The sequence below is a fragment of the Chinchilla lanigera genome, unplaced genomic scaffold, assembly GCF_000276665.1.
Source record: "Chinchilla lanigera isolate Chin_1 unplaced genomic scaffold, ChiLan1.0 scaffold00016, whole genome shotgun sequence".
NCBI lineage: Eukaryota > Metazoa > Chordata > Mammalia > Rodentia > Chinchillidae > Chinchilla > Chinchilla lanigera.
In genome coordinates this window covers 25,797,532-25,821,591 of record NW_004955417.1, presented here as the reverse complement: position 1 = coordinate 25,821,591, position 24,060 = coordinate 25,797,532, and the positions used below count along the sequence as shown (strand labels likewise).

The 24,060-nt window shown below is 44.5% G+C and overlaps 1 protein-coding gene across 2 annotated transcripts in view; it reads left to right on the top strand.

Annotated features, from left to right (window-relative positions):
- The window catches only part of Mrpl13 (mitochondrial ribosomal protein L13), a 31,849-nt gene that overhangs the window by 2,572 nt on the left and 5,217 nt on the right, over window positions 1-24,060 (top strand). For both annotated transcript variants that reach the window (XM_005381917.1, XM_013512839.1), the window contains exons 3-6: window positions 6,578-6,671; window positions 9,673-9,733; window positions 13,536-13,622; window positions 18,222-18,343. In XM_005381917.1, coding sequence (XP_005381974.1) covers window positions 6,578-6,671; window positions 9,673-9,733; window positions 13,536-13,622; window positions 18,222-18,343 — 364 coding nt within the window. The remainder of the gene's footprint in view (window positions 1-6,577; window positions 6,672-9,672; window positions 9,734-13,535; window positions 13,623-18,221; window positions 18,344-24,060) is intronic.

The following is a 24,060-nucleotide window of genomic DNA, read 5'->3' as shown; positions in this document are numbered from 1 at the left end:
GGAAACCACTCGTAATCCTGCCTTCTCTTTTAAAATTTCTTTGCCCAGAAGGTTATATAGAGCTAGCCTGGTATAAAAATTTACATTTCACTGTTTCAGATTAATAGATTGGCTTTTCTATATTCTTTCTCTAAAATAATGCAAAATATAGAAAGGTGGTTTTTATTCTAGAAGAGTTTTAGTGTAGGTAGTTTGATTTGACTTTGCCAAGACACTTCACTGCCAGATCCACACATCAGTGTTTTTAGCCCATCAGTAACGTTTGCTGCAATCGGTCACATTTTCAATTAACTTTTTATTGTAAAGTATGTCAAACAGGGCTGGGGATTTAGCTCAGTGGCACAGCGCCTGCCTGGCAAGCGCAAGGTCGTGAGTTCGATCCCCAGTACTGGAAAAAAACCAAAAAACCAAAAAAAAAATATGTCAAACATTGTTATGGTTTATGTCTGTGTGTCCCCTCCAAAGCCTCATGTGACCTTGGGGCAGGCTGTTAGAGTTGAATGAATATGGGTGTGAGAGCTTCACCCGCCCTGGAGTGGATAGTTTGCATATGTAAGGGAGAGAAAGAAACTGCTTGGGGTCATTCCTCCCCGATTCTGCCCTGGTGTGTGCTTGCGGCTTGGCTGTGTGCTGCCGCCCTGAGATGCAGCCCTCTGCAATGTGCCACTCTGCCTTATAATCTGCCAAGTACAGATTGAAACTTCCACGAACTGTAAGCGAAATAAACCTTTCCTTCCTTAATTTTGGGCGTCAGGTGTTTTGTCCCAACAACGAGAAAAAGTAACCAAAACAAACATACAAAGGTGTATATGTGTATGTGTATGCATATTTCAAAAAAAAGTCATAGTAATGATTATAATGATGAATATTCATATAGTCAGCACTGTTTCCTTTTTTTTTTCTATTATAAACAGTGTTGTATTAATATTCTTGTACCTTTGTCTTGATGCGTAAGTGGAAGAATTTTTTTTCTGAGGTACACACACAAGCCAGGAACTCCCAGCCTAGGGGGAGCTGTTGAGTCTCTCATCCTCAGCCAACAGCCTGTGAGAGGTCCATTACTCCTCACTGTCACTAAGACCTGAGCAATTATCTCAGGACCTTTTTAGTTCTGACTCCTCCAGGAGATGGGACATGCTCACTGTGGTTTGTGTGCATTTTCCTGATTATAAATATGTAACAGTATCTTTTCATTAGTTTCCTGGCATTTGTAGTCTTGTGTGAAATGTCTTTGTGTATGTTTTATTCATTTTTTCCATTGGGTTATATCTCTTTTACTTTTTTTTTTATTATGAATGTTTTTAAACTTCAAAAAAACCTCAGTAGTGCAGTGAATTTCCTCTTCCTCCCCAGCTAGGGTACAGGATTGGTAACTTCCGATTGTATTTTCTCACTCAGCCATTTGAAAATATCGCAGATTTCATTGTCATGCTCTTAAGCCAGATGCTTCAGCATGTATCTCCTAAGAATAGGGGTATTTTCCTGTATAACTAAAATACCATGGCCACACCTAAGAAAGTAGACAGTAATTGAATTCTGCAGGTGCTTAGCCAGTGTGTTTTAAAACTCTGTATCTATCTGTGCAGGTGCTTAGCCAGTGCGTTTTCAAATTCCCTCTCTGTGCCAAGGGGTTCTTGCGTTATTTATTTGAACTTGGACCCACCCATGGTTTACTTATTGCCGTTAGTTGTTATGTTCCCTTAGTCTCTTTTAGCTGAGAATACTCGTTCTCTTTTTTGTCATCCTGAACCTTTGGAGGAACCCAGGCTAAGTTTTATGGAGAACCTTCTCCCGGAAACACCATCTTCACTGTTTCCTCAATGCCGCGCTCCATCTCTTCCCCCCATAACTTGTCCCCAGGCCCCTCTTCTGTCCTCAGCTTCTCAGGCCCCCAGTTGTTTCTGTCACGAAGAAGTGGGGAGGAGGGTGCAGTCCTGGGACTGATTTCTATCCTGTGGCCTTAAAACTCCTCTGCATGTGAAGCCCTCCCGAGCGTGCCGCTCTGGTTGTGACTCTGGATTACAGATGCACGTAAGAGGTTGCCACTCAGCAGATCTTCCGAGGCCTCTAGGAGCCAGCCTAGTAGACATCTGCAGCGCGGGAGCTTACTTGGAGGCAGCTTGCTCCTTTGCTGCCCTGCCTAGCGAGCATGCTCCTTCCCAGCACCCGCCTCTCAGGGAACAGCACCTCTGTTCTTTTAGCTCTGGTTGGTAACAGTTGCTTCACCAGTGACTCCTCCTCTATAAAGGTAGTTACTTAAAAAATTAGAAAAAATCTGACACCCAGCATGTCTCATTATATCTCCTTCTCCACTGAGACTTTAGGCTGCTCTGCTCCCAGCCTTGGCAGGTGAAGTCAGAGCCAGACTTTGGCCAGTGCTCTTCAGGGAGCTCTGTGTGGCCGCTGTTGCTTCTCTGCCATGATCTCCCACCTCTCAACCCACCTCTCGGCCCCTGAGCAGTCCTCTCGAGCCTGCTGCTTGCTCTTTTTTTGTTTTTCGGTTTGTTTTGATTTTAGTTGGGTGGGTGGGTCGCTGGGTAGGTGGTTTTTTGAGACAGAGTCTCACTGTGTAGCCCACACTGTCCTCCTCCTGCCTCGGCCTCCCCAGTGCTGCAATTGCAGATGTGCAGCACCACATGCAGCTCCTACTGCTCTTTCATTAACTTGCCTGCCAAACACATTCTTCGCCTCAGGGCCTGTTCGCGTTCTGTCCCCTCTGCCTGGATGTTCCTGCCCAGATCACCTGCATGGCTCACTTCTTCACACCTGTCAGATCTCTTCTCAAGCACTTGTACTAGGAAGCAGGCCTCTCTCACCCCATCTGCTCTCTCTTCCTAAACATGTACTTAGTGTTTTCTAAATAGCATTTATGTATCCCCTAGTATGTATCCATCATCTACCTTTGTTACTAGACTAAGGTTTCCGATCTTGTTGACAGCTTTACCTCCAGTGCTTGATACATGGTTGGGATGCCAGAAATGTTTGTTACGCACATGTTTGCATTTATATCAGTTCTGGAAAATGAACAAAATGCTTCTGGCTGGGTCTTTGCTACTTAAGCTGAGCTAGGTTTTTGGATCAGTGGCATTGTGGGAAGTACTGTGAAACTAGAAAAAGAATGCCCTCATCCTCCTAATAAGGATTGTCCCTCCGAATTTGGGACTGGAAAGCTTTTGAATATGTTTTATTTTCTACTGATAAAAGAAACATCACTTGATGATTTGTAGAGTATGACTTTAATATTCCAGAGTATTCTACGCCTTTCATTGTGAACAGTTTCATTCACTGAGGAGAAAATCGTGCATTTAAAAGAAGCAGAGCGAAACGTTACTGTAGTACTGCCAGAGTTATTTTAGATTATCTTCCAGTTCCCCTGGTCTGCACGGAATAAAAAAGTGACACCCAGTTCTTAAAGGTTAATGTGAAGTATGCTATCCTGCCACACAATTCAGCAAAGATCAGACTTACGACCTAATCGCCGGCATTCTACGACATAAGTTTATGATACTCTTCATGAACTTGCCTAACATAATTTTCTCTCTTACTGTTTAGTTAAGTGTCAGTCTGTTTCAACTGTTAAGCATCATATTCTTTTCATTGTGTGCTCTAAATGGTGTGTTTATACTTCATCTCTCTCCTAGAATGTGATCCCACAGAGAGTAGGCGGAAACCTTGGCTTCAGGTTGTGTCTAGGATACTTACCTCTTTGGGAAGTAAATGTTTGGAAACTGGCAGTAACAACGTGTCTTGTTACTGTCATGCTGTCTGTACCTTGGATTTCCTGGTACCTGCATCATCATCTGTGACACTAACCACACCAAATTCAAGAGTCATGTTGAAGTAGGTATTCGGAGACGAACACAAAGGCCAAAGCTGAACTTTACTGTTTAGTCCTAACTTGAAATAGCTATTTTCAGACATTTCTCAGAGCAAGTCTTACTGCTGAAAGCAGTACTGTGTGGTAGAAGGAAAGAAAAGACGTTGGCCTCTTCCCCGAAGTTCCCTTCTATAGACTCCAGAGCTCTAGCAGAGGCAACTGAAAAGCCACCGTGCTAAAGCAAAGAGCTTAGCAGGGGGCTCTGACGCGGAGGGGGATGGAAGGAGAAGCTGCAGCCTGGAAGAAAACACAGAGGCCACCAAAAAGTGTATACACCAGGAGAAGAAAAGCTTGCACATTATATTTTATATATTTTTTTAATACTAACTTTATTGAGGGTGCTGGGATATAGCTTAGTGGCACAGTGCCTTACCTAGCAAGCACAAGGTCCTGAGTTTGATTCCTGGTACAAAAAAAAACTTTCACTGCAAGCTCAGGAGATTAATGCAAGTTACTTTGGGCCTCTACAATTGCAAGAGGTACTCAGAGTGGTGCCATCAGCTTCCAGACATGCATTAGTACCGCGGTCTGCTAAAATGGGTATGCATTTTTTGGTGGACTCTGTATTTGTAATCCACATAGCCAACAAACGACTCTTATCTAGAATGTATAAAGAGCTTTTGAAGCTCAATAGTAAAAATCTAATTCAAAAATAGGCCAGATATATGAACAGAAGGCGAAAAGCCCAAGAAAAGCTACTCAATGTAAGCCATTAGGGAGGTGCAAATGAAAACCACCGTGAGCTCGCACCACACATCTATCCGAATAACTAAGCTAAAAATGGTGACCACGAAAGCTGGCGGGTGGGCACAGAACCTGGAGCACTCGTTTGTTGCTGGTGCAAATGTAAAGTGGACAGATGCTCTGGGGAGGAACACGGCAGTCTCTTCCAACTGGACTTACGCTTACCATACAGCACAGCGCTTGCACTCTTACTTCTTGCCAGGGAAAGGGGAACTGCAGTTCGTGGGATGATGCTGGTAAAACTCTGTGCCCCACTTTTATCAGCTCCTGGCGTGTGGCATATTATTTACCTGATTCTTTGTGGTCTCATGCCTGCCGTTAGATCAGTAATGGGGAACCTGTCAGAGCTTTCTTCAGTGATGACGCACAGCCAGCTGTGGGCGCACGGCCGTGGGGCCCGCACCACGCACTAGCGTAAGGTTCATCAAGAACAAGGCCTTCGGGAACATTCTCTGCTGTATTTCTAGCAGCAGGAGCTGCACCTGGCAGTAAGTATGTGGGGTGTTTTTTGAGTGGCTCGAGATATTTTCCACATATTTAAAGCTTAAATAGCATTCAAAAAATGAATTCAGTTTTAGTGGAAAGTTTAAAGATTCCAGTTTTTCTTTAAGTAGCTACCCGTGAAAGGACAAATGTTGAGTAGCATAGAACGTGAACTTTGGCAACTCTCTTATTCTCAAAAGCTTCAGCTTCTTAGTTGTAAGTTGCTGGAAGAAAGTTGAGATAATTTCAGCATTCTTTCAAGTGGCCTAGATCTCTTCTTTTTTATTTTTTTTTATAGATCTCTTCTTGACTTTATTTTTCTGACGCTTTTGACCAGTTGCCATAGAGGCCCACTGTGGGCCAAATTTAGGAACCTTTTCATTGCATTCGCAAATGCTGCCAGACTGTTTTGCAACCCTCGGACAGCAAGCTTTCTGTGGTTATATCTCTGTGTTCCCTTTTACCCTGGCCATGAAAGGCACCGTGACCCTCATCCTGTGTAGCTGGGGAACTGTGTCTTATCTGCTTTTCAAGTGCACTCTCTGCATGGAGTCTTATTATGTAATCTTTACTCATACGTCTTACTTTCAGTGACACTTTTTCTTAAGTTTCTAGAATCTTTTGAAGTTTGTTTTTTTCCATCAGAATAAGCATGTAATAAATACTTGAGATTACTTTGTTATAAACAGTGGTTCATGTGAAAACCTCCATACTGACTTGTTTTTAGAAGAACAGCCAAACTTTGATATTTTTCACTAGAAAGTTATATATATGTGTGTGTGTGTGTCTGTGTGTCTGTGTGCATATATATGTATATATTTAAAATGTGCATATATATATATATGTATTTCCCCCCCTTAGGTCATCTGTCCTGACAAATATATTTGTAGTAATAGTTAAGAATGGCAGTTTAAATTTAAAGTTAGTTGTGGTTGGAAAAAAAATCTGTCAGTAGTTAGGCATAATAGTGTTCTATTCTCTAATTTGATCGTAATGTCTCACATTTGTTTTCAATTTACCTGTTGGTAAAATATACTGTAAGATATATATGTATATATATACACACATACATATGTATGCATTCATTTTCTCTGGGGTTTATGAGGGAAGATTTGTATTAATTAAAGGTACTCATAAGTATTTTTAGTGAAATGTAATTGTTAATGGGAAGAATAATAGGAATAACAGTAGTTTGCCTTTAAAGGATGAATTGTTATTACTGGCATCTTTATTAAATTTCCTTACTTTCCAGTGTTAGGTTTTCCAAATGGCCGGCCAACTCTTTTCTATACTTAAGTGTTATATAAAAATGTAGCGGAAATCTGTTCAAGGATTTTTGATGTTGCACTGTGATTTGATTTCTATTATTTCAATGTGTTGTTTGGACTTTGATAATTTTACAAATGATCAAGGCTACTTTTTCTTATGATTGCAAGTTTTCATACAGTCTTTCTGATTTCTTTTTAAACCCAGGTGACTGTGGAGATCACGTTGTCATCATGAACACACGACACATTGCATTTTCTGGAAACAAATGGGAACAAAAAGTGTACTCCTCACACACTGGGTAAGCACGATCAAGGAAAACTGTTAAAGTGGATCATTTTGATACTGCTGCTCATATTTAAAAGGAAAAATGGGGTTTCCAAAATTGGCGTCTAAGAAAATAAGGATTTTACTTATATATAACATATTCAACCAAAACAGTCACGAAACCATGTCAAATCCTAGATATTACCTGACAGTATTTATTTATCCCATGAGCTTTATACAATCTTTCTGATCAAAATTATGCTCCTGGTTTCAGTCACCTGCACTTCTTTCTGCTTCCTGTAATTCATTTCTTGCTGTTTCCAGAGCTCCCTAAACTCCTCATATGTCAGTAGGACACCGTCAGCCTCCCCTGGCGCAGTCCTGTTTGTCAGGACCTCTGTCACTTGCATACATGTTCTCGATGACTTCTCATGGTGGCCAGCACCACGGGATCGTCCACCCCTTGCCACCGCTGGGCCAGGCAGTCCTCCGCTGCAGTGGCACTGTAGCGCTTCGTGGTCCCTGGAGTTACCGTCTGCTCCAGCCTCAGGCCCTCGCAGAGACACTCCTGTTCAACTGCATCTCTTTCTCATGAGCGCACTAGGAGTGTTCTCATCCAGCCACAAGACTGTAACTTTGCTCTGTGTTAAATTTTATCTCCACTCTTTTCAGTATTTTCTTATACATTAGGCGAAGACAAGGATAAATTTAAATAAGCATACCTTCTATACCAATTACATCTCCAGCCCCCCTGTACCCTTTGTATTTTTTATTTTTTAACAGAGTCTCGCTAAGTTACTGAACCTGGGCTCGAACTTGGGTTCCTCCTGCCTCAGCCTGGCAGAGTGCTAGGATTATAGGCATGCATCACCATGCTTGGCTCAGAGAACGTTGTGTCAATACTGTTTTTGGTCACTGTGTAGTAGTGTATTATGGTGGGCGGGGATAGAAAGAATTAAATCATATGATTCGCCACACTTGCTAGTTGGTCTGCTTTTTGAAATGATAATTTTGGTTTCTACAACAAGCTAGAAAATATCTTTATCTGTTAACTTTTTAACTGCATAGGGTTATGTAAAATAAATCTATGGAAATGTAATAGATTTCAGCATCAGAGGAGTGGTCATTTACAGGTCTTGTGACAGGTGTTTCCAAGCATGCTTTTACTATTGTATAAAAATGCCTGCTATTTCAAAATTAAAAATAATTTAATAATAAGGGAGCACGGCTGTTTTGATGATGTCAGTTTCATTTACATTCTGATGAGGCTTCATTCTTTCCTCATCACCTTCGATGAACATCTCGTCTATTAAGACTATTGATCTACTATTAATGGTTTTTTTAACTTTTTTTTTTTTGGTACCAGAAATTGAACTCAAGACCTCGTGCTTGCCAGGCAGGCGCTCAGCCGCTGAGCTATATCCCTTAAACCTTATTTTAATAAAGTTTCGCTAGGATTTTCTTATTTTTATATGATTAAATAGACATTCATTTTTAATCGTTTAGGGATTGGATGAATTGAGTCCGTACATTGAACTCTCACATCTAACTCACCCAAAACATTTTGGCCTTAGTTAGAAGTACAGCTTAGTACTAGTGGCACCTTCATATTTATCTGTATATACCCGGTACCTATCTACGGAATACTTATAAGTACTTATTGAACGAATTAAACCCAACGCCCATGGCTGTCTTTAAACAGATCTTCCCTTACTCCATCCAGGATATCCCACATGGAGGGAAGCAGGCAGTTATTCTTTTCTCTAGTAAAAATCAGCAAGTATTGGATTACTCAAGTGTTCCCCTGCTCAGAATTTTACATTAACTTTCCAAATAGTGCAGGAGAAGTCCAGGCCCCTAAAATACCAGAAAAAAGGTTTTATGCCTTAGACTCCACCATCCCAGGGTTAAAATCAGGAAGATATCTTTAGCATAGAATTTACAAGGTGCTTTTCCATGGAGACAGTACAGGAGTGGAAGTCTAGACAGATAATTCTTCTGAAACTGAAATTTTGTGAAAAAGATAAAATAATACTAGCTTGAAAATTAGTTTCTTAATAAACTTCTAAATTTAAGTTTTATTCCTAAAATGTGACTCTTTAATCCCTCTTTAAAATGTTTTAAATTTTTTTTTAAAGAAAATTATGAAAGGAGTCATATTTAGGTAACCTTAAGTTTTTTTGTAGAGTCCACTGGTTTCTCTTCAGGGTCATAAACCCTTATATTTATGTATTGTTTTTGTTTTAAAATTCTTTTATTTGCAGGTTTTATTTTTATTAGTACATTTTTATTTTAAATTTTTAAGCTCTTTTGCAAATACTTTCTTATCTGAATGAGAAACCTTGTGAAGTAGCTGGAAAAGATTATTTTTTTATATGAGTAAAATCATGTAGACAGGTAAAGTTAGCTGCCTAATAAACAGAGTCATGGTAAAACCTAGTTTCCAGGCCTGGAGCTGGGAAATCCAAATTACTAAATTGACTAATACTATCCCAAATATTTTCATTTGCCGGTTTATCCATCTTTTATATTTAAATTTGAACAGAATTATTTTTTTACTGAGAGCCACACGTAACTCCCAGTGGCCTTTAAGCAATAATCAGTAGAAAAACGGAATCATTATCTGTCCCGAGTCTGAACAGGACCTCACAAGCAAGGGGTCTGGCCGTCAGTTCCCCTGGACCTGCCCTGCCTTGCCTGCTTGTCTCACTTGGGAAGAAACATGAAACGTTCTGGCTCATTGCTGTTTCTGTTTTAAACTGAGCAGTGATAAACCACCCACAACAAGCGAAGTGGTAGCTTAAAATTGGGAAAACATGGCCACACCAAGAAACTCTTCCAAGACATAGAACTGTTAATGATGCAGTCATAGTTGGCTCCTCTAGACAGCAGCATTTCCAACAGCACATGTTGCTGCTTAATTTCTAAGACACTGATAAGCAGCGTAGTTAAAACCAAGTGCAATGCACTGTGATTAATTTAAGACTACAGTACCCTGCCGGCACCACGACCAACGCCTTCGCTTCCTTTAACAGCTACCCCGGTGGATTCAGACAGGTGACGGCTGCGCAGCTCCACCTGCGGGACCCGGTGGCGGTGAGTCTCTGGCTTTCTGGCCAGCGTCGTGCGGCAGCTGGTCTGGGCACAGTGTTTTCAGTCTCCTCGCTCCTAATGTAGTTCCCAGTTCAAGACTGTAAACCCTTCACCCTGGGCCTGCAGTGTATCGTTTCTGTCCAGGCCTCTGGGTTAAGGCATGCGCTTTAGAACTTGATCTCTGGAAATTCTTTGTGACTTGTGTTAAAGATTTATTTACCCTCTGGCAGTTGCATGGGAGTAGTATATAAACCCAAACTCCTTTAAGGTGAGATATAAGAGATTGTGAACCCCATTATGGATCAGCAAAAACCTTTTTAGAAACTTCCCCCACGGCACACCCTGCTGTTTTTTTTCTGGAGAAATCTGCACTTGTGAAGGGGTCCCTTGGCCCGGATGGTGACCTTTTAAAATGCAAGCTCTGCCCTGAGCTCACACCTTCAGGACAGGTGCCAGCGCTAGGACTCTGCCCTGAAGTTCTTTCTCATTTCTGGCCTCCCGTTGGCTCCGTGCTTTAAAAAGTATTTTTATAAGCAGTGTCACTGGCGTTGTTAATGTTGAGGCCGCACCTGCTACGCGAGTTCTATGCTAGGAGCAGTCCTAGCCTGTGTTGGTCTTTAGCACCGCACAGAGCAGTCTCCTGTGCCCTTTGCTTTTCCTTCTTCAGCTCTCAGTAGGAATGGCCTTAGCTCTGCTTGGGGAAGAGAGTGTTTTCTCCTTTAGGGGCTGTTGTAGCTGTTACCTCAAAACGTCCCTAAATGAAGGGTGTTAGACTCTGAAAATACATTTTTGTTTATTTTCCTAAAATGAAGTTGGAGGGGGTGTGTGTATATAAGTCCGACAGACCATTTCGAAGCTCCATATCTTACTGTTTATTTTGGATCATTTATCTGTGTCTTAAAAAATGTATGCTCAGAGATTGCGTGTTAGGTAATATTTAGTGTTCTCTTTCATAACTTGTTTTTTAAAGAGTATTACAGGTCACTGTATTTTATTTTTAATGCTTTGACTTGAATAGATTAAAAGTTATAAAGGCAGCTGACAGTATTTCCATAACTGTTAAAACACATCATAGTTTTTTGTTGTTGTTGTCCTTTTCTTTGTTTTTTTTGAGACACGGTCTCCCTGTGCAGTTCAGGCTGGCCTTGAGCTCACTTTGTAGCCCAGGCTGGTCTCAAACTCACAATGATCCCCCTGCCTCAGCCTCCTGAGTACTGGGCTTACCGGCGTGCGGCACCACACCCGGGCCATAGTTTTATATTTCAAAAATTTTTTTAATTTAAAAATTATTTTCTGTGTTTTCATTGGGCTCTAGGAGGCAGTATAGCCCAACTTTTTAATGTAAGAAATCTAACATTTGATAACACTTATAAAAATTGTTTAGAATCATTTTTATGAGCAAAAATTGAAATTATTATAAAATGCCTGATAAAGAATTAGAAAATATTTCAGAGTTAAATCATCTGCAGTTTTGCTTGGTGAAAGAGCTCAAGTTTTTTTAAATCTTAATTTTGTCTTTGAATTCTGAAAAGAATGACTTCAGGAAGAAGTCAGTTATTTTGTTTCCAGTTCACTCCCAATGCTTGTCTGGAACAGTGGGCTCTGCCTACAGTCATAATTTGCTAATTAGAACTTTCTTCGTGGAACTTTTCAGATCATTTGTTTCATTAATGGACCCTGATTACTGGTATAGCCTTGGAATGTTGGTAAAATACATTACTTGATATTTAATAGCTAAATGAGCAATAGTAGTTCGTTGAGTATATTTTATATTCTTGTAAATAGAACATTCTAATTTCAAGTAAATACATTGAGTTCTTTCTTCATATCCTTTATCCCTGTCTTATGTATTTTAGTTTAAGAAGTTTTCTGTCCTTGTATTTTCTTATATTTTCTCTTTCTTTTACTTACTGAAGTTATTTTTTGTGCAATAAATGCCACCGGCCCCTGGATTGCAGATTATATGAGGAAGGTCTTGAGTGTTTATTAACCCTTCCTTCTCCTGTCTTTGTACCTTCTAAAGCTTATCCCTAAGTCTACACACCTAGAATTCCTTGATTGCACTGATGTACTCTTCACATTGATTTTTTTGTTTACCGTGTGTTTGTGTATCTGTTTTTTCTTCCTGTTAGCTTGTAACCTTTTCACATTTTCTATCTTTTCCTAGTTTTAGTGTGACGTTTATATTTTTTTTAATGGAACAGATATTTTTAAAGTACTTATTTGGTAACTCAAATAAATACAACTACATTTTTATGATTATAAATACCAAGTGTCAGGTAGCCCTACTAATGCAATACAATCCCTATAATAATAATATTCAGAGGAGGTAATGACTTGCTTATCCAGAAAAGATGCAAAGTAGTCTTAACATTGTCAGTTCATTGTATGACCTTTAAAGCATTAAAAATGTACCTGATCTTGTCACACAGGCCAGTGATCCCAGTACTTTGGGAGGCCGAGTTAGGAGCATTCAAGCTCAAGTTGCCTGGACAATTTAGTGTGAACGTGTCTCAAAGGAAAGATTTTTATGAAGGGCTTGGGTTGCAGCTTGGTGCGATGGCCCAGGGCCCAGTCCCTACTACTGCAAAAGAAAAGCTGTCCTGGGGAAATGTTTCGTGTGCACTGTAGTAGCCACTCTGCCACATGGGAAGTGGCCAGTTACAGTAGAGCTTGTGTGACTGCGGAAGTGAATTTATCATTGCTTTCAACTTTGATGGTGAAATCTATGTATAATAAAGTCTCGAGCGCATAAAGCCATAACAGCACAAAACAGTAATCTCTGCTGCATGTCGTTAGCCTCTGTACGTCCTGAGGTTTGGGGGTCTGATGTGATGAGAAAATAAAAGGAACAGGGGCCCTCATGTCATGCAGCTTTGTTTCACATGTTGCTGTAGTGGGTTTGTTTTAGCACACATCAAATTGCACCCTTGGATCTGAGTACTAACAGTAGACCAGTTTAACACGCCGGGTCTCCAGGAGCACTTTCCTGAGCGCTCGAGGGCAGTATGCAGGCATCCCGTGCCCAGAGGCCCTCGGAGGCTTCCTCTGGGGAAAGAACACATAAAACTACATCCAGATCAACAGTGGGAGTACCTTTAAGAGGAAAAAGGTGATCACAGAACAGCTCGTTCGCCCCTCAGGAATGGGTCCTGGAGAACAGTACCCGCTGTCTTGGTAGGTTGTGGAGAGGACGCATTACGAATGCACTGCACCTGTGCTCTCTGTGTGTGCTCTGGGAGTCGGGCTGCCTGGTTTGAACCCCAGCACCACCACGAGTTAGGTACATGGAACTGGAGGAGGTCTCTATCCTCGGTAAATCTGTTTTCTCATCTGTGAAATGAAGCTAGTTATAATCCTGCTTTGCAGCATGGTAGGATTTAAAAATGAGTCATTTCCCACTGTCCACATAGTAAGCTTGTGGTGACCAGTAACCAGGAGAACTGCACGCTTGTGTCGCACAGGGTCGGTCTCAGTTGATGAAGGGAGACGTTTGGCGTCTGCCGGGTGGAAGCAGGCCGAAGGCGCCCAAGGTTCTGCCTAGCGAGTGTGTGACAGAGGATTTGAGCCGCAGATTCACACAGAAGTTTGGAAAATTTTTTGATTGCTATCAAAAATTAGGACACACATGGATTATTGATCTTGTCCTTTTTTCTAAATGAATAGTAAATTACACAAAGAGCGCCTAAAGCAAATAGTGGGTGCAAAGTAGTGGATGTCCCTTTTCTGTTGCTTGCTTCCACATACCGTCCTCGCTGGCCGCCTTTCCCGAGTCACGTCAGCGCCGCGCGTATCTGTTTTTCAGATCGTGAAGCTCGCTGTGTATGGCATGCTGCCCAAAAACCTGCACAGGAGAACCATGATGCAGAGGCTTCATCTCTTTCCAGACGAGGTGAGTCGCTGGGCGTTGGTGGCGATGCCCTGCCCGGGCTCCCGTCAGGCATCGTGCTTCCTTCCACCTCAGTGCCGCAGGCTCTCTTGGAACAATTTGATCCTAATCTCGCATATTTTTGTGCTTAAAACTGGATATATGTGATATATATATATTTATTTATTTATGATAATTAGTCTTATTTTAAGCTATAAAATGAGCCATTATTGGACTAAAAATCAAAACTACAAGTTCTGGGTTTTGTTTTTGTTGTTGTTTCATTTTACTAACTGCTTTCGTGTAGAGAAGCCCCCAGGAAGTAGAGGGTCCCATTGGTAGTTTCAGCTGTGAAAAGAAAGGTATTAAGTTCGTTTACTTTTTATTTGACAAGGCCAAGCCTTCAGTGAGTCATGGATTACTAATGCTTTGGTTGCTGATTTTTCCCCATCATTTCACTTCACAATCCTTGTACCTATTCAAAATTTATCCAGCTAAAAAGTACTTTTTTAAAGTATATTTTTATTTATTACTGTTACGCTTTTCTCAGTCTAGGGAAAATAGTTAAGCATAGTCTCCGGACCCTGGCTGCCGGAGTTAGAATCCGTGTGCCCGCATGGACTTGGTGGTGGACACGGTGCAGACACTTTTGACCTCTCTTCTCACCCGGGAAGGGGACATAATAGCGAACCTGTGTCAGAAGGCTGTCGTAAGAGTGAAATGAGGCGCGGTGTGCTCGTGACGCGCTCACAACAGCCTGGCCCAGCGAGTGCGAGCTGCTGGGATTGCCGCGGTTACAGTTGTTGTCCTCACAGCTGTGCTGAAGGAGTAGTGTGGAAATTCACTCCAAAATGTCAGCTTATAGCAACTGCTGTTCCCCTCCTTATGAGCTGTCTGCAAGCTTAAGCAATGCATGAGTGATGATTTCTACTGAGTGAGTTGTTCACGCCTTGACAAAATGATGAACTGTGGCTTCTGCTTTCCAGAGAGAGTGGGGTGATTTCGGGGTTCGCTCCACCTCTGAGGTAACGTGCGAAGCAGTATAACCATTGCAGGATCAAGCACAAGAATTTAAACTCTTGCTTCTGGGTTTACTGTCAGAATTTTTCAGCGAATGATTTATTGTAATGTTATTCAGAAAAACTAGTAACTATTACTTAATGATAATTATTTATTCCAGTACAGTGCAGTCAGGGAAGTATGAATGTTTTAGATGCTCATGGTAGTTCAGTTGAACAGTAAATTAGCAGAGTAATTTCAGACTATAAAATAAATAAGCTCAACTCCCCCAGAATAAATTGGTAAATATCCCAGCGCAAGACATTTTCCCATCAAGGGCACAGGAAGTGACTCCTCCCTTGCCCTGGGAGTCCAGCACGCTCCACCCAGCGGGAGCCCCGGGGAGCAAGGCCGCAGCAAACCAAAGTGCACGGAAGAGGCAGGCATCTCTGTGTGCCTTCAGGGTAAATTGCTATCACTGAGACTGCTGGGGAATTAATAGTAATGGCTACTTCTCTATTATTGATAGCAGTAAATAATTGAAAGCAATGAAAATTAAGGCTCAACAACGCAGAGACGTAGGAGGGCACCCAGGCGGCCTGCAGTGGAGCCTACTGGCCAAGCACGGGACCGTGTGGGGCTCACAGTACAGTGCCTCACATGAAAATCAAGAACCAGAGAGCTCACCGTGCCTACCACAAAGCATTTTTGCTTTGTAGTGAAGACTGCCCTGTGAGTGTGGAAGGAGTAGATTAGAGAAGCCAGCAGTGGCAGCGCTGTTTTGAAGAGATCGCCCGTAGGATTTCAGAATGTCACGCCGCAGGCCAGTCTTGCTGGAAAGGGGAAAGGTGCTTTGACCTCTAGAGGTCTGGCGGGCAACTCGGCAGCCGGGAAGAGGAAGGACCTCATGTTCCTCCTGCTGTGAGCTGCAAAGGCTCAGCCTGGGTAGCAGCCTGCCCAAAAGATGCTTAATCTGAACCTTGGGTGTCGCAGAGATGAGAATGTTCTGCGATGTAACTGGCCTGAACGGGTCAGGTTGCTTATTTCATGAGGAAAATGAATAAAAGGCAGGAGGAGCCTTCCCCGGGAAGGACACTAGGCCGACGTGTACACAGCACCGTACAGTAACGGATGGGGCCAGTGGCCCTTGACTAGACCACGTGGGGGGCGGGGTAAGACGACAGTGGACTGATTTGGGAAGTCGGGATATGTGCTCTGTTAGATAAGAATTACTTCACTGCTGTTAATTTTCCTGAACATGAAATTGAAATGCCGCTAACGAGCAGCTACCTTTGTCTTTAGGAGAAATACGCTGGGATAGTTGGAGTCGAACTATTTATAAGCTGTTCTCAAGCTTCACCTAAAAAGGATTTATAGATAAAAGAGAGACAGCAAACATGTCGTGTTAAGATAAAAAGTTGCAAAAGAAAAAGAATGCTCAGCCGGCCACACGTGTGTCCTCTGCACTTGCCCTTTCCCTCGCCCCCTCGGGGAGGGCGCCCTCCAGCCCTGTGCTCAGGCCGGTCACATCTGGGGGCCGCCCCGCCTGCGGATGAGGGGCAGCCCTCTCCCTCGCCTGGGCTGCGCGTGCGCGTGTGTGTGTGTGTGTGTGTGTGTGCACGCGCACACGCTGCCTCCTCGGCAGCTCCAGTTCCTCTGCATCAGGGAACTCCTGTGAGTGAGGACATCTGGAAGGCTGGTTTCAGTCAGAACTCCATTCTGCCTGCTACACATCAGCATGCCTCTGCTGACCCCGCACTTGCGGCTTTTCAGGTTGTCCTTCTAGCTGGGTGTGGTGGCGCCCACCCATGATCCCAGCACTCTGGGAAGCTGAGGCAGGAGGATCAACGGTGTAAGCCCAACCTTTGCAAGACCCTGTCTCAAAGTAAAGATGGATGAGGTGAAGGGCAGGAAGGCGGTGAAAAAGGGATTGAGATGTGTTATATGCATGTGCCAACTCCCACCCAGACTGAAGAGTGTGCTCAAACATGCACACATGTGTGCCTGTGTACATGTATGTAATGACTTCCCTATAAAGTGTAAAATATAAAATTGATAGCCCCTTTCCCAAGTAAAAACTGTGATCAGTGTTCTGTGCATCTGCTTGTGCTGATTCCGTGCAAGTATGCTTGCTGCTTTGAATGTACTGATCAAGTGGGAGAAGGGATATAATTACTGTTAGCATATTCTCTGTGAAGAAACATTAGCAGTACTATCTGTTGTGTTTTGTGTATTGTAACAGTGGCCCGGCCCAGGCAAATTGACATTGTAGTGGTCCATTTTACATTTTAAAACATCTTCTAACTGTTTTGCTATGTTAGGGTTTAGAACAAGTTGACAATGCAGGACAAGCCTGTGAGTCTAAAGCTGTTATAAATGTGTCTGATTCTCCAAATGCAGTGGTTGCTCAAAACTGTGTGCGTTGCTGCCATGTTCTCGGCCGGGTCCTGATTCCCGGTTTACTCTGCTCCCCTTGAGGAGCTGTGTGTAGAATTCGTCTTGGCGGCGCCCACTCTGACAGGAAAAGGAACTGGATCTCCTTGGGGAGAGGCCGAGGGCACTCCCGGGGTGCCGCTCTCGTGGATGGGGGTGTGGGTGTGGGTGCCGTTGCCCGCCGCCCCCCAGCTGTCTGCCACGGTCGCGCGTGCCTGAGCTAATGCTCCTCCCGGGGAAGGCTTTGGGCCCAGTGGGGCACCGGGGACGCCCGCGCACCTCCCCTTGCCTCGTCTGCGGTGTAGGAGCCCAGCCGAGCCCGGCCCAGAGCAGCCTGCTCTGCTCACCTCCGCGGGCTCCGAGGGCCGGGGCACCGGAGGCGCCGCCTTCAGCACAGCCAGGGCAGGTAGCGCGCACTCCGCACTTTCTGCTCCCTCCACCGTCCCTGGCTCCGGCTCAGGCTTCAGTCTTCGGCTCCGGTTGCCCTCACGTCCGGGCTTCTTCCCGTCTGGGCTCAGTGTGTGCCTCCCGGTCCCCGTTGTGTTCAGCCGCCCTTGGCGGTGGCTCGCGGTACGTGCCTGCCTGCGGGCCGCGCAAGGGTGGGCGCGGAGACCGGGCCCTGGGCGGGTGTGCAGGAGCGAGTCAGGCGGCTCAGAGCGGCACACTGGCACAGCTAGGGGCGCTAGCAAGCCTGAGACCCGAGCCCTGACGGGTGCGAGCTGAGCATGACTGAGCCTTGAAAGGTGGTGGCGGGGCCATCCTCCTTTATCTCCTCAGTTCTTAACACAGCCTCTAGTTCCCAGGAGGAGTGCAGCTCAGAGGTCCAGCACATTTTCAGTTCCGAACATGTTCTTCTGGCAGCAACCCGACGCACAGATTGAAAGAGCGGCAGCGGGTGCCGCCGACCTGGGCTGTGATCGTTGATGTTAGGGCAGGGCCTTTTCTCCATCATCATGAAGAGGAGGAGTGAAACAGTACATTCAAAATTAAGTCAAGTACATTCCTGTATTAGAATAGCATCAGCTGTATCACTGGTCCATTGTACTTTTCAGGGATTTTATACAGATGACTTTAGAAGTGATCATTTTCCTTATTCTTAAACATTCTTTTGCTTATTTTTCAATCCGGGTGTCACTGACTGATCACGAAGAAAGCTGTTTTAAGAGAACTAACCCCATGTGCTTGCCGCAGGATGTTCCGGAAGATCTCCTCAGGAACTTAGTGGAGGAGCTCCCTCAGCCCCGGAAGGTGCCCAGGCGTCTGGACGAGTACACCCAGGAGGAGATCGCGGCCTTCCCCCAAGTCTGGTCCCCGTAAGTGTGCCTGTGTGCTCTTACCTTTAACATGGTGTTCGGTGTCCTGCTTCCACAGCAGAACGGGAATAGCCCTGAGAGTGGGGAGAGGGATTCATTTTCACCCCCTTGGAAGCACAGCAGCTGCTGCCTGCAGAGAAACTCAGGTGTCGCTGTGGGAGCCGCAGTCCCTGAGCCCCAGACCTGCTCGGTAAGCGCAGGGTGCTGGGAGACGCCCTTGTGCGGCCTGTCTTCTTGGGCCATGGGAACTGCAGTGTCATTATCCTGAAACCAAGGACTCTAGGTCCGACTGCTTTCCAGATTGCTTCATATGTCAAGGATATCATCTAATGAAAAGTCATTAATTCTGGAATTTTAGTCTTGAGCCAAATAAAAACAAAACCTTTTTCCTTCCCTCCATACAATTCCAGCTATCTCAGGGCCATAAAGCTACTAAGATTTGACAGCCTGTCTGCCGTCTAATTGTTTCCAGGCTTCTCTGGGATTTGCAGATGGGCATTCGAATGCACTTCCTTGGGTGTTCCCTCCCATAATCCCAGGTGATTTATGCTCCCCGCTGCCGGGCCTCATACACACTTTCCTTCCCAGCTGCTGTGCGTATCCGAGTGTAATGAAGCGTGTGGATCAACTGTTTACGGTCTCGTTTCCCTTACTAGGTTTCTTGAGGGACCCACACACTAGTCTAGCGCTGAGTGCGGTGTCCGGCGTGTTAAGTAGGCATTTGACAGACATTTATGGAACGAAACAGTGACACCATTCCCTCTAGCAGCTTTCATTACGCGTGAAGGTGGGGAAGGGGGGGGCAGGAAATACAGAGCCACTTTGCCTCTCACGGCTTTCATCGCTACGCGGAAGCGTCTCCTTCATTTCCATGCATGTTTGTACTTGTCTCCCTGGACTGGTAGCAGGAGTGAAAGTCGAAAGCTCTACCAGAGCGTTTCCAGTGTGCTTTACCCTGTCTAATCCTCTGAGCAAGCTCACAGGTGAGGACTTTTATCTCTGTTTTTGGCAAACAAGAAAATGCAGACACAGAAAGATGCAGTAATACCTAAAATCCCATCACTGTGAGTCGGAAAGCTCACTTTCTGGGGAGCTCCTGGAGAGCTCTCTGCGCCTTGCACTGTGCGTGGCCTGGTGGAGTGCGGCCCAGCGGCGCGGGGAGGGCACGCTCGTGCTCGGCACTCGGCCCGACTGCCTGAAGCCGCCGTGGTGCTGAGGACTCACTCCTTGGAGGTGCACATTAAGTGTTTTTGAAAAATGAACTCTTTCCCCTAAAAAATGATGTTGAAGTTGTCATGAGTTGCTTAACATGAAGTTTAAAAAAAATTCACCCTAGACTCAGTTCTTGTCCTTTTAGTACCTAATTCCACATCATTCTGGGCCTCAGTTTCTGCATCTGCACTAAGTTTCTTCACCATGCGACGGAACTGATCGTACTTCAGGGTCTGACTGGAAGAGCAGGTGAGCAAGCAGCTGCAGATGTGAACCCCAGAAGCACAGACCAGGAGAATAAGTTTTCTTATTACAAACCTGTATTGTTTCAGTGTGCTTGCTGATGCAGTGTTTTTGTAGATGCGGTTAGGTTGTAGCTACTCCAAATACAGAGCTGTGATACGTTGTATGCTAGAACAGTATGTGAAGTAGTCCTACGAGTTTTGGCCTGTGCCCTTCCTCTAATAATCCGACGAATACAGGTGATCACCTTAGACAAATCCCACTGTCGGAGATCTTATACTCCTCACCAGGAAGCCTGAGATACCTTTTTCATTCTAACTGGAAACACCAAAGGTGCTAGTGAGTCAGGTGTTGGGCCACGTGCATGTGAACTGGGAAGTTGTGTATCACGGTTCTGAAATGTACTCGAAGGCAGTATAACCAAAGCAGTCTGTTCAAGTATTAGCCATTCCCAACATGTTCTACCTGGTGCTTTGTTATCAGAGCTCTCGTTTTTCTAAATGATCCCTCCTTCCTTTGAGATAAATGAGAAGATGACTTGAGTGTCTTCCCTAGGTGAATAAGACTAGAAAGGCTTTTCTGAAGTTATTTTTAGGGAGACATGTGAGAAAGTTAGAGCCACGGGTGCACTGCTGAGTTGGGTTTTCCTACCCTGTTGAGTTGGGTTTTCCTACCCTATTGAGTTGGGTTTTCCTACCCTTTCTTTTCATTCCAAATTTCCCTGTGGCAGGAATATGTATTAGACACTAGACTGCTTTATGGCTCATTAAAGTTAGAATCTTTCCTCATAAATTCTTACCCACCATGTGTTAACTTCTGTTTCCACGGTGCTGAAGTAGATATACATTTACCAAACCTGCAGGACGTTCCATGGCATACGTACTCTGGCCGCTTAACCTAAATCGTTCAGACTTTGTTCTCACAGCACATTAGAGCTTTCACCAAGCCCAGCGACTCTTTGTCACATGAAAAGCGTGTGACCAGGGGCGAAACGGCATTTCAGGGTTAACCGAAAACTTAGTGTCTCAAAATAGATGATCTTTAGCCCAGAGCTGCCTAGTAGAGCTTTCTGCAGGGAGAGAAACCCTTCCACCTGCACTCCGCACACCGCAGCCCAGTGACGGAGGGCTCTTGCGCTGCGGCCAGTGGGCCTGGGCATCTGGATTTGTGACTTTGTGCGACTTAATAAATGTAAATTTCGTGGCCGCACATACGGCTGGTGACTGTATCACTGGACACTGACATGTCTGTTTCCCCCGTTTCCTAAAGTCCTAGCAGTAAACATTATGTACGTTAGCATGCACTCCGCAACTGACTGCCATGAAAATGGGATTTCTCATTATTGGAAGGCTTGCCTCTATAGGAAAAAAAGTCTTCTCCTTTTGGAGGAGGAAACTGCTTCAAATGTGCTTTGGTTCCACCCAAAGTGGCTAAGCCAAGAATATAATCTTCCTTGGGAATGCGGTAACTGGCGGTCATTCAAGGCAGGTCAGATGTGGACCACAGAGGCCTGACTGCTGCAGAGGCACCTGGGTCGTGCACAGTGAACGCGCACGGATAGATAGCTGGCCTTGGCTCGGGTCCCGAGCAATGAACTTAAAATGCATTTCCAGCACACAGCTAGATACCATCCTCGGGACTTCCGCTAACTTTCGTAAAGTGTAAGGTTATTAACTCTTCTTTGGGTACTAAAAGCTCTTGGACAGTTCTAATTATCAAACTGAGCTTTGACCAAGTAGATGATTAGTAAAATTATTTTAATTGTAATTTCCCCTAAATTATTTTAAATCACTTATAAAAGTTATAGTCTTCAGAACTAATTTGAGCATGTGTTAGGCTTTTTTTGCTAATAATTCATTCTTCAGTCATTTAAAAAACTGTAAGAAATAAAGAATAAAACCAAAATTTATGGCAAAGCTTTGTTGCTTTTTGTTTTGGTACTGAGAATCAAACTCAGGACCTTGCGCCTGCCAGGCAGGTGCTGTGCCGCTGAGCTACATCCCTGGCCCCAAAGCTACTTTTTTCAAAAACTAAAGCCGTTTTCTCATATGGGTAGTACATAGTAGCTGTTCATCTTGCTTCTTAAATTAGTGGATGTGCTTAGCATGTTAGTATTTTTATATTTTGTGAATATATAAATTTTGCAAGAAACTATTGCGAAGTTATATTGTTTGTTTCCTGATGAAACAGAATAGGCATGTGTTTGCTGTGTGTGGATGGAGAGTGTGGGGTTTGCACTTAAAATTTCTTTTTCATGAGAAGAAAGAATAAAGAATAGCATGATCCTTTTTTTATTGTTTAGTTGCTTGAAATTTTAGCTTTCCAATGGACAACTTCCATTAATACTATGAGTAATTACTTCCATGATTATTGCAGTTTTTTCAGCATATTACAAAACTCTTATAGTCATGGAAATGGTAATGCTGTGATTGTAATGGAAATTTTTCAGCATGAAGGCCAGAAATAAATTTTGAATCATTTGGAATTTTTATTTTCCATTTTTACAGATTCTCCAGGAGGGCTTAGGAGAAGCTAGGTAGTTGGAGCATTTCGCTGAATTGCTTTGCATCCTGACTCCTTGCTCATCACGCCTCCTTGTAAGCAGTACCTTGGCCTTTGTACAGAGACTGCGCAGAGCGAGCATCGTCGCAGGCTCTAAGGCAGATCTTCCCGGTGCAGCCCACGCGCCTGCGCGTACTTCTCAGCGTGCGCTGTGAGGAGGGCGTCATCGCTGCCTGGGAGAGGCGGAGGGGTGAAGGCCAGGTCGAGGGTCAGCCCAGTGGAGCAGAGGTTGTAGCGGGGCTCCAGCTGTGTAGGAGGGAGGCAGGTTCCGGGAGCGGACGGTGGCCTGGGATGGGCTTTGGTGAGCGTCCACCTGAGCCCATCCCTGCCAGAGGCCAGCAAGGACCTCAGCTAGGCAGACGCTGATAGGAAGGAGCACTGCTAAGCCCAGAAAGTGGGGGGCTCGGCCTTACTTAAACTGATCCTGAAAACAGCGTACTTGTGTGTTTGTAGAGTACGAAACTCAGACAATGAAGAAAGACTTTACCTTTTTTAATTCCATAAGGAGCCAGGGTCCGGACAGCTTCAAGATTTTCCAGAGTTTGCTGCTGGCCCAGTCGTGTGGCCTCTCCCACAAGACTTCACTTAATTTGCCGCTCTTTACAGCGAGAAGTTATGAGCTGGGCTCGGGCACGGAATGACTTTCCAGCTTTCCCAGCCAGTGCAGCACCGGCTCAGGCCCTCGGCGCAGCGCTCCCGTCCTGAGGGGGGCTCCGGTGGGTCGGCCCCAGGGAGGAGCAACTCAGCACTGGCTGGCGAAGCAGAAGGCAAGTCCCTGTGTGCAACAAAGCCAGGTCACTTACAAGTCCCCGCCAGCATGGGTTCCGGTGGTAAAGGTGATAACCAGCCGCAGTGCCTGTCACCCCTCCTCGCTGTTCCCTGTACAGCTAAGTGGTTTTTACCAGGGATCGGAGCCAGGCCTGCTGCATGCTAGGCAAGCTCTGTCCTCAACCCTTTTCTTCTCTCTGCCTTGCCTTTTCCTTCCTTTCCTTTCACCTGCCTCCCTTCCTTCCCTCCCTCCCTCTCTTCCTTCCTTCCTTCTTTCCAAGATAGGGTCTCTAAGTTGCCCAGGCTGGCCTTTAATTTAAGATCCTCATGTCTCAGCCCCTTACTAACTGGAGTTATAGGCAGGCACTACCAGATCCAACTAACATCTTTCAGGAATCTGTGACCGCGCAGATTTCCTGAAATGGTTTATTCTAAACGATTTCCTTGGAAGCTAAATTATCCTAATGGGTCTAATCCTGTCGCCAGCTGAACTGTGGCCAACCATGGGCTCAATAACTTTATGCTTCTGCTTATTCATAAATTTGGGGGTTTTTCATAATTTTACAGTGTCCGCTAAAATCTCTATTATAAGTATTCTCCTGAAGTCAAAAAGTAAATTCTCCTATTGAAATGATCTTATTTTCAAGATAGTGTAGTAGTGTGGCCCTCTGGCCTTTCTCTATTCTGAGTTTGAATCTGCGTTTTGAGATGTGCTTTTTCCTGTTGGGAGGGGCAGGTGGTGTTTCCCGAGGACGGGTATGGTGAGGGATCTGCCGTAGACACTGAGAGTCCCGGGGAGTGTGATGTGACGTAACAGCTTTGGAGCCCTCACCACCGCACTAGAGCACACAGACCTCCCGTCCAGAAAAGTAACAGGGTTTTCAGAAGGTGCACCGCTGAAGGGCAGTTTCCTGCCTATGTGACTCTTACTT